Below are 11516 nucleotides of genomic sequence, written 5' to 3' on the forward strand. Positions count from 1 at the left end.
ATCTGATCAACTCAATGATAAAAAATTCCTACAAATCCATACCCTTGATCGAAGAAGTCGATAAGTCGTTGCAGTCAACATTGGGTTCATATTGTTGCACACTGAAATCGCAACATGCCCATACACAAATCTTTTGAACAGATTGAAAAACATGACGAAAATAGACGGCAAACTCTATTTTCATCGAATTTACCTGAGGTAAAGGCATAATGCTGTATATAAAGTCTTCGCAAGGGGGGGGGGTTAAATAAATTGCGTCGTTCGAACTTATTATAGACTCCCTAGAATATCGTCAATCAGGACAACAACAAACCTTCGGGGGATTTCGGGTCATAATCAATAACGATCGTAAAACTTCCGGATGTGAAAAATACGATCGGGAAATGACATGTTTTCATCGATATCTCGCGATCCGCTCGCAGTCGCCACGTCAAATATCGACCGTTGGCAATAAAAAATGTATTTGAAAAATGTTACCAAGTGGGAGTGCCTCTTTACTCAAGAACATAAAAATCAGTAATCAAGCATACATAAATACACAGATTTGCCAAGTTTTGTATTTGAAAAAATATTCACAGTTTCGTTATAGACTATAATGTATAATGGATCAACATTTTATGCGAAATTCCAAAAATAAAGTTCTTGTACACAGATGCACGTACCTCTTCTAATCAGTACAATTATGTCAATTATTTAGGTTCATAAATGCACAAATAGTGCATATTTTTAATTGTGAATTTTTTTTTACAGTTTTGTCATGTATAGTGGATCAACATTTAGAGCGAAATTCCAAAATCAAATATCTTGTTCACATGTGCACTTGTAAACAACCCATGCTAATCAAGTATATATGATATATTTATCATATACCTATGCCCTGTATCGTGTCTGTACTGAGTTCAGTGATATGATTTATCATGTTGATTTGCATGTCAATGAAGTGATACGCCTTGTTGATTTGCATATGAAAGGAATGATCAGCGCGTCTTTCTTTCGTTCAATTGAATATTTGCATATGAAAAAGTGATACGACCTGTTGATTTACATAACAAAGCCTGATACGGCCTGTTGATTTGCATACCGGACTACTTACATGGTGGTGCCCTAATCAAAACAAACCATGGTGCCCGTCTATGATTTTGACTTTGACTACGATTTCGTGTCCGATCTCCAAAAGTGTCAGGGTTTGAAGCATAGGGAAATGCGGGTTAACTAAGTAAAACACATGTGTCGATATCGGATTAACCTGCTACTAAAGAGCAGAGCATCACACCGTACGGGCACTGACAGATCGATGACCGATCAGCTGTTCCGTCCGTGCTGCTAAGCATAGACGTGCAGACGACAAGCAAAAAGTGCTATCGGACATGTCGGAGGACCGGCAAATTCAAAAGCACAACTTTCAAAAATTTCATGTATTCATGGTAAATGCGTTATGAAAAATAATACCAAACACAACACTTGCATGTACCGTACCGATTTGGAAGTAAAATGAACTTCATTTTACACAATTTTCATCATCTGAAATATTTTGTGATTTTCATGAGACACCGGTATAAGACGGTCACTATAACAACAACCTTGCCATTCCACCATGTCTGTCAGCGAAAACCTGCAGGAGCTTTTCAGTCTGTCAGATTTGTTAGCTGCGGAAGAAGTTTTTGACAATTTACCACCCCAACCCGAACAACAACATCAACGGTATGTAGAGTTTACTGAGAGTGACCGGGAGGAGTTCGTCAGTCTACAAAAAAGAAAAATACCGTGCGAAACACCAACACGGCTACCAAACAGTTTCAGCTATGGTTGAATGCTATGAGGCTAAACGAAACCCGCCGAATATGTGACATCCCTCCTGCTGAGCTTGACGACTATCTGGCAGCGTTTTTTTTAGGAACTCGCCAGAAGGACGGCAGCGACTATGAGCCTGATACACTTACCAACTATCAAAGAGGTATCGATCGGTTTTTACAAGACAGCGGCTACGGGTTTTCCATCATACGCGATAAGTTGTTCGAGAAGTCGCGAAAATGCCTCGCAGCCAAAAGAGTAGAACTTAAAAAGCACGGAATGGGAAACAAACCAAACGCAACCGACAGACTGACTGAGGAAGAAGAGAAAATTCTCGTTGACAAGGAAGTTATCGGCCGATCAACCCCTGAAGCTCTCTTCAATGCAGTGTGGACTAACAACACCAAAATGCTTGGTTTCCGCGGCGGGCAAGAAAATCGTCAGCTGAAATGGGGTGATATAATGCTGAAGAAAACCGCCGGCGGCCTAGAATATCTCGAATTCAACGAGCGGGAAACAAAAACGCGATGGGGGCAAGCAGGAAGTTCAACACGACCGTTTAACCCCAAGATATTTGCGACACCCAACGCCATGAACAGCTGCCCGGTCGAGACTTATCGTCAATTCGCTAGCCGTCGTCCCCAAGAAATGAACACTCCGGACAGTCCGTTTTATCTCAGTATCAATTACACCCCCACGACTCATATTTGGTACAAGAAAAATCCAATGGGTCAAAACAAGTTGGCTAATGTTGTCAAAACGATGTGTAATAAAGCGGGAATCTCCGGGAAGAAAACTAATCACAGCATGCGGAAAACGGCCATAACAAATTTGCTCCACCGCCGGGATTCCCCCAACTCAAGTGCAGCAGTTGTCTGGACACCGTAACGTTCAGAGCATAAACAACTACGCCGTAGCGTCGCTCGAGCAACAAAATGAGATGTCCAACATACTATCCAACAGTAACAGGAAAAGAAACAGCAATGGTTCCATCATCGGAAATGTGACGGAGGCAAGACAAGCAAATCCACCATTTCAGTTTCACAAGACCATCAACGAAAGCACGTACCAACCCAGGCAGCAGCCACAGCGGGTATATTCAGCGGGGCGGTTATTTACGGCGGTTTATTCACCATTAATGTTTCCACGTCCCCGTTCAAGTCTCCACCACGCAAACGTCGTAGGGCCGTGATATACGATTCTTCGAGTTCTGACAACTCCCAGGACTGTTGATCTTCCGAAACCAGATTTTTCCAATTTCGTTCGTGCACGTATTCATGAGATTTCACACGCTGGACTCAAACATGTGACTGTTGTGTTTCACTGAAGTTGAATTTGAAATTGCCGTGTTTGTTTTTTTCTCGCCAATTTAATGACTCTTCCAGATCAAATATCAGTTTAAAAACATTTTATTCGTGATTTTGTTAAAATTGTCCATCCGATTTTAATTGAAATTTTAACAAAAGTTTTCCGATTGCATGCGTATGTGGAGGATATATCATTGTCAACAATGTCGCTCCCGATGTAGTAATTAATTCGTGAGCTGTTCAGCCCGAGTTTCGTAGTTATTAAAGAAAGTTTGAACTTACATCGATGCAGTGTCTGTGTAGTGAATAAACCATCTAAGATGCTTCATTTTCTCTGTGAAGGAAACTTCGGTAGATATCCTACATGTTTGGTGACAGAGTTCAAGCATTTCTCCGCTCAACCGTAAAATAATTGTCAATGAGCCAGCTGATTGATTACGTCAGACGCTAGTATATCAATCCGCCTGAGCGAGATGACGCAAACAAATGTAGTCCATCAAGAAAAACCACAGTGAAACGTATCATATTTTAATATACGAGATTTATTCATTCAATAACGTGGGCATAGGTATATGATAAAGAGGTTATCCCTCGATATCACCTCTTGGTGGGGTCGTATTGCTGCTCGTGCGGTTGTGGGCCGCATCACACTCGTCTTCGACTCGTGTGATGCGGCCCACAACCGCACTCGCAGCAATACGACCCCACCAAGAGGTGATATCGAGAGATAACCTCATAATATATATATCAGTTATTAAACATCTATAGATGAACAGATATTGCAAGTTTTATATTGGAAAATACACGTTCATAGTTTTCTTATAGTCGACTACCATGTATGATGAAATCTAAAAATTACAGTTTTTGTAAACGCATGCACTTTTTACCTGCCACTTCAAGCAAAGTATATTTACATGAATTATCACACACGTATGATTTGATATTTTTGGACAAAGCTTTATATTGGCCACATTTTGCCTTCCTTTTGGGAGGGCGACTTCAAAAGTATAGCAATTCAGAAGGGGGACTTGAACACATTGCAGGTATGTTGGGGTATTGAGTACCAGAGGAGGGTCACTTATTTTCATGCACGGATAAGGGGAGGGTCATATATTTTTGGGCATGAACTTTTGAAGGACCACTTTTTTGATGCAGCGGTTTTTGAAAAACACCGGACCACCCCTCTGTAATTTATGTCCATCCCTAATATACCTCTCATGCTATGACACAGTACATTAGTATTTTCATCGATAATTGTATCCAATGGCTTTGTTCTAAAGTGGTTAAAATGTTCAAACAGAAAGCTCTTGCCGTTGTTATAATACCCAGCCGTATCCCTTGCAATGACATCATCCTTAATTGTTTCATACTCAATCCGAATATTTGTTAATTTGTATCTGCTGTAGTAAGATTTCCACTGACAGTAAGACGGGCGAAAGAATAATTCCCATTTGATGTGGTTGCCTAGCTTGAGCGCCAGTTGATAGGTACCCCATGTCCTTTGATGAGTGGATGGGTCAGTCTAATAGCATACTTAATCCTGCATACCTCAAAAAGTAAATCATCCTCCAAGACATTATAATTTGCATCGGAAAATCCTATGAATTCTAGATGGCTGAAGAAGTTGGTCTTTTGATATATCTTGATAACGCTAATATGTTATGATATAGGCTGTCATCTTTAAGCCTCCGACCAATATTATCATTCACTCGCCAGAGGTTACACTATTCCAATTCGATAGAGAAACCAAAGAGGTCTATTTTTGAAAGAAACCATGCCACATTCTTTTCAACAAACGTGACTATGAAGCGGACCTTCTGCATATATCAGTTTTATTAGCTCACGTGTGTGAACACGTGGGCTAATGTCATAGCGATGTCTGTCTGTCTGTCCATGTGTGTGTGTGTGTGTGTGTTAGTGTGTGTGTGTGTCTGTCTGTCTGTTTACACGATAACTCAAAAACGCCTAGACGGATTCAAGTCTGATTTGGCAGACAGGTACCATATGCCACTTGCAAGAACTGATAAGATTTTGGTTGGTGTGGCTTGCATATTAATGAAGTTATGCAATATCGTTTTTTTCCGTACAATGGTTTCCCTATGGAGACGGTAATGACAGTGTAGATATATATCAAGAAATACTGCACAAAATTTCATGAAACTTTTCACAGATGACAATCTCAGAACATTATCATGATACTGTGAGTGTCATGTCAATTATCTGCTCATTTGCATATTTAATGAACTTTTGTTATTAGTGCCATAACTCTGAAATTCCTGCACCAAACTTGATGATACTTGCAACAAATATTGATCTGATATATATCTAATTATACTTAGAAGCATTTGGCAGTGTAAATTTAATAAATAGCTCATTTGCTCATGAAGTTTTGTAATTAGTCATGTAACTCCGATATATCTGCACCATAGGTGATGAAATCTGCTGCAGATACAGATCCGAGTGATATTTAACTGTGGTGTAAAGCATTTAGTAGTGTGAAGTTAATTAAGGGTTCATTTGCATATATAATGAACTTTGTAATTGGGTATATAACTCTGAAATTACGGCACCCAAGTCAGTGAAATCGGGTACAGATATTGATCTGATAAATATCTAATTGTACTGAGAAGCATTTGGCAGTGTCAAGTTAACAAATAGCTCATTTGCATATTTTATGAAGTTTTGTAATTAGTCATATAACTCCAAAATAACTGCACCAAATGTGATGAAATCTGCTGCAGATACTGATCCGACAGATATCTAATTGTGGTGTAAAGCATTTAGTTGTGTGGAGTAAATTAAGAGTTCATTTGCATATTTAATTAACTTTGTAATTAGTGATATTACTCCAAAATTACAGCATTGAATTTAATGAAACTTGCAAAAGATGTAGATCTGATAAATATCCAATTGTACTGAGAAGCATTGAGCAGTGTCAAGTTAATAAATAGTTCATTTGCATATTTCATGAACTTTGATAATTAGTCATATTACTCAGAAATAACTGAATCAAATGTGTTAAAAACTGTTGCATATACTGATCCAACAGATATCTTACTTTGTTGTAAAGCATTTAGTTGTGTGAAGTTAATTAAGGGTTCATTTGCATATTTAATGAACTTTATAATTAGGTATATAACTCTGAAATTACGGCACCAAATTTTGTGATACATGCTACAGATATTAATCTGATAAATATTTAATTGTGCTATGAAACATTGAAAGGAGTCAAGTTAATTAAGGGCTCATTTGAATGATGAGATTCGCTACAAATGTGTATCACATCAAGATATATCCGCTGTGAAAGATATTAAGGGATGACATAAAAGATAATGGATAATTTGCATATTTAATGAACTTTCTTTTTTAGGGATATATATCTGATTCTACTTGATCAAAATTGACAAAACTTGGTATGTATATTGAAGATACTATGATTTAACATTATTGAAAGTCATTAAGCATTTTCATTTCATCAAACTCTTAATTTGCATATTTAATGAACTTTTGAAATTAGGGCTATTTATTTGAATTGACTTGACCAAAATTGATGGAACTTGCTATGTGCATTAAAGATACTATGATATAATATATTTGAAAGTCGTTAAGCAATTTTACTTCAGCCAAATACTCATTAGCATATTTTAATAAACTTTCATAATTAGAAATATATATCTGAATTGACTTGACCAAAATTGATGAAACTTGCTTTGTACATTGAAGATACTATGCTATGATATAACATTATTGAAAATCATTAAGCAATTTCACTTCAGCAAATTCCTTATTAACATAGCGGTACTAAATGAAATTCACTAATTAGGGATATATCTGAATTGACTCGACTGAAGTTAATCTGCATCGAATATTTTTATTATGTTGATCATAACACTTTCAATAAAGTTGCAAACATGTGGCAAAGGTTCAAATTTTCACATAACTGCAATATAATTAAACACGTGAGCATTTTCAGTTCATGTCTGGTTTACTATGACTTATGTTAAGCCAGTCAGGAATATCCATAGCTGTTCACCAACAAACCTGACCATCACCCCGTTTTTAGTAGAACACTGAGAAGAAATTCCATAAAGTCCGGTATTGAAGCTATGACTTTTAACCATTCACCAAACTATTGGACAATTTCCCTAGCTTTGTGTATAATCCTGTTGGGCTGCCGCTTGGCTGATTTGGTGAGTCGCCGCTATGTTAGCCACCCTCAGTTACAAACAGGGCGTTCATTCCAATGGCAGTAAGGAGTGCAATTCTAGTTTCAGTGACAATTCTGGATCGTAGTCTGCGCCAGTCTTATTGGCCATAATGCTCTTAACATATCGATTATTAAATTTGGATAGTCTCGTTCTGAGTTCGGGCGTTAGAAGTTGTGGCTGTTTGGACTTAATATTTTTGTCTTTCATTGTAAAGCTCATTAAGGCACATATTCGCCATCTCTAATTCATCAACAAAAGCTATATAGTCAGGATTCAGATTATTCAACTAATCAGTTCTAATTCTAATATCTCCTTTCTCCTCCTTATTGCTAGAGTCATGCTGTAAGTGTGTCAGTTCATCTCAGCATTCACCATGTCATGAGGTGTCAGCCAAACAACTAGCACTCTCAATTTTAAAATATTTTCAAAACGTAATGTAGAACTCACATATGTATAATTGGGTTCTGCGCTGGCGCAAGAGCTGCTACCGCTTAATATTTTGTTACAAAGTCAGAACCTCCCGTTTTTATTTAAATCCTTATTCTTTCTTTTGCCTAATATAGTCATTATACAGCTTCCCATTCTTAATCTTAGCATTCAAATGCATATTATCTTTGTTGACTTATCAGTGATATACATCTTTTTTATGTATTTGTCGATTGCTTATTTTGTAAGTTCTACAATCTGTCTGTTTAGTTATCCGACCCACTTGCTGGCGTTCATTCAAAAATGGGAAGGCTTCTGTTAAGGCATTGGTGTCGTTAAACATTCTCTTATCATAACTACAATAATTTCCATCTTCAAAATTTAAAGAAAAGGCTACACCAGCCGCCACCCTGACCTTATTAGAAAATATTCTATCAGGCAATAGAAAAATAGATTCTCAGTTTTTTCAAATGACCCCTCTTGCAAACTAACAAGGTGTTGATGTTGAAATTTCCCCTTCTGACTTGCTATAATTTTGAAATTACCCCTCAAAGGGATTGGACAGAAATTAAAGATGGATCGCAATATTTTTGTGCAAGCGTGTGTGTACTATTCATGGGAGTCCATGATAAAATTGTGAATCTATTTTTCCCAATTGTGAATATTTTTCCCCAAACCTTGATATACTTGTGCATATACAGAGGTTGAATAATCAACATAATTGTACTTGATTAGAATAGGATGGAATGGCATATTATGTGTAAAATTAGAACTTCACTGAAATGTTCATCCACACTCCACTGGGAGTCCATGAGGAAACTCTGAATATTTTTTTCCAATACAAAAATAGGTAAACCTGTGTATTTATGTACTCTCGTATATTAATATTAATGTACTTGATTAGACTAAAGCGGTGACAAATGGATATATTCGCCAGAAATTTGATTTTGGATTTTCAAAGTAATGTAGATTCACTGTACATGGTAGTCTATGAAGAAACTATAAATATTTTTTTCCAATACAAAAATAGGTAAACCTGTGTATTTATGTACTCTCGATTATTAATATTAGGGGGGTGGTAACAAATAAAGCCGTTCGCCAGAAATCGGATTTTAGAATTTCACCAAAATGTTGATTCACTATACATGGTAGTCTATCAGAAAACTATAAAATAATTCTTTTCCAATACAAACCTAGCTAAATCTCTGAATTTATAGACGTTTGATCATTCATTTTAAAGTACGTAGTTAGACTAGGATGGTTAAAGATTGATATTTGTGCAAGAAATTTGAGTTTGGAATTTCACCGAAAAGTTGATTCACTATACATTGGAGTCTATGAGAAAACAATGAATATTTTTTTTAATCCTAAACTAAATTAATTTGTGCTTTCATAAGTTAATGAAAATTGATAGAATGTACTTGATTCAAATAGGGTATTTGAAAGTTCAGATGTTGACAACAATTATGATATTGGAATTTCACCTAAAAGTATAATTTCACTTTTCATGGTACTAGTAGTCTACAGGTAACTGTTAAATTATTTCCCTGACAAAACTTGCTATATCTCTAATATGTAAGTAATAGGAATTGTTCATTGCCCTCAGTGAGCTCGATTTACAATAAGACAAGCCTAAGAGTTGCCAAGTCAAGATGTTCATGTGACAGATAATTATACTTTTGTTCAGATTTACAGTTAAATATATTTAGAGAATGAAATAATGTAGTGAATCATTTTTATCTCCCAGAATATTTCTGAACTCTGAAACTGCCTTTTGACCGGACAGATACTTATGAAACTTAAGTGACCTCCCTCTGAGCTGTTTGAAAATGACCCCCTTTGCAGTTTTAAAATTAAGGTGAATCTCCTCTAGATTTTGCCGGCCCACCCGGGCTGTAATAACTGAACGCTGCCTTATGAAGGCTGACGTGTCGACCTGGCTAGATCCCATTGTCTGTCGTAACCCGAGAGTTCAGTTAATTCAGCCCATAACATACAATAATTGCATGACTCAATCTATCACTGTTTGTTTCTTTCATATTACTTCAATGTTATCTAACAAATCTGTCTTTCAGAGAGTACACTGGTGATTGAAACGATGTTTTCAACAGAACGGATGAAGTGGGCTTTTATAGGATTCAATATGAATGAAATATATAATGCAAATGTATTTAGTACATTGTGGCACGTTCTGGTAGATGACACTTATGCTGACGTATTTTAGCTCAACGTGGCAGCTTGACAAATTAGCAGGTTGTGTACATGACCGAATTATTGTAATTTGATCAATGTCATGTTTGCTATGGAAACACATATTTGTTTGAGTTATTTTTTGTTAATCTCCTATAAAGCCAGTTTTCGTCCTACTTATATCAAAGGGACCAGAGGCAAAGGTTGATTGAGTTAGGAAATGACTGAACGAGGTTTTGGACAGTCATTAAAAAGTTACGTGTACTTTTAATGTATGGAATCACACCAGTACATCACTTTCTACATCGTTTGACTATTTCAACAACCTGCTGCTTATGACAGTATATAAGGAGATTCAGAGTCGCATGATCGTGAACGCTTGGTGTGTCAGGAGAACGACCTGCAGGATTTTAACCGTGCAATTTATGTATATGAACTTTAGCAGTCAATTAGAAGGTGTCTAAACAATATGCTCCCGGTCCGGATAGCTTTGTTGTTGAGGTTTCAAAATATACTGTCGATATCGTGGCCCCATAAGTTTGCCATTTGTGTAATGCAATTTTGAGTTGTGGTGAATACCCTTTAGACTTGAGTAAGGGAATGATATGACCTCTACATAAGGATGGTTCAACGAAGGATGTAAACAATTACATAGGTGTAACATTACCGCCCGTGTGTCGGCAAATCGAATTCTCGTCTGGTAAATGGGCATCCGAAAGTAGTATTATTACAGAGGTAAAAGCTGCTTTCGCCAAGGATATAGTACTGTCGACTAAATATTTTATTTTGCAATCTTTAGTTCAGAATACCTGTCAGTAAGAGGCGGACGCTTTTATGTCATTTTTATGGATTTTGCAAAGGCGTGCGACCGTTTCCATCATGATATATTCACTGCAATATTTTACAAATTTTACATTCTACATACTCCCAACGAAAATCATGTATTCATTGCAAGGACAGTCTTAGAGACAATTTCAATTATGATATTGGCACTTGACGAGGCTGTATGCTTAGCCCCTTTTTGTTACACTGTCTTTTATTAATGACTTTCAAGTTGCATGGATAATAAACAGTCAGGTGGAATTTACATTGCTTTTAAAATACTAGTATTTGACTCTGCTATTGTACACGCTATCTGTTACGGTAGCGAAATTTAGGGTTTTGTCTATTAAGAAAGTATAGAGCGAGTTCAATTGAAATTTTGTAGATTTAAAATAGGCATAAATTGTCGTGCCAAAAATGAAGCTGTACTTGGCTGTACTTGGTGAGTGTGACAGACTGCCTTTGTATTGCATTTACTTCAAATGTTGTATAACATTTTCGTTGAAGTAACTTCGTATCGAAAAATAGATACGCTAAAGCATGTTATCAAGTGTTAAAGATTTAAGACCATGCCGGTAGATAAACATGGGCAACCTAAATTTTAAAAAATACTTTTTAGAAATGATTTTTAGTATTGCCTGAATTGAACAACAAGTTGGAAATCCAGATTTTTTTCAATATATTTACGCAGAGGATCAGGGATTGTTACCGACATGAATGGCTTCAGAAGATTACAAACCTTCCAAAATTAACACTTTATTATAACTCCAAC

General features: G+C 36.7%; 1 protein-coding gene across 1 annotated transcript; it reads left to right on the top strand.

Annotated features, from left to right (window-relative positions):
* The first annotated feature begins 1815 nt into the window (after positions 1–1815).
* On the top strand, positions 1816–2679 carry LOC139123852 (uncharacterized protein KIAA1958-like). The gene has a single exon (XM_070690003.1). The coding sequence runs from the start codon at positions 1816–1818 to the stop codon at positions 2677–2679; it is 864 nt and encodes a 287-aa protein (XP_070546104.1).
* Positions 2680–11516: the final 8837 nt, after the last annotated feature.

Source organism: Ptychodera flava, assembly GCF_041260155.1.
Source record: "Ptychodera flava strain L36383 chromosome 23 unlocalized genomic scaffold, AS_Pfla_20210202 Scaffold_23__1_contigs__length_28996876_pilon, whole genome shotgun sequence".
In the NCBI taxonomy this organism is placed as follows: domain Eukaryota; kingdom Metazoa; phylum Hemichordata; class Enteropneusta; family Ptychoderidae; genus Ptychodera; species Ptychodera flava.

Excerpts from the sequence above, each read along its gene's own strand:
- LOC139123852 (XM_070690003.1), top strand. The coding sequence starts at position 1,816 with ATGAGGCTAAACGAAACCCGCCGAATATGTGACATCCCTCCTGCTGAG.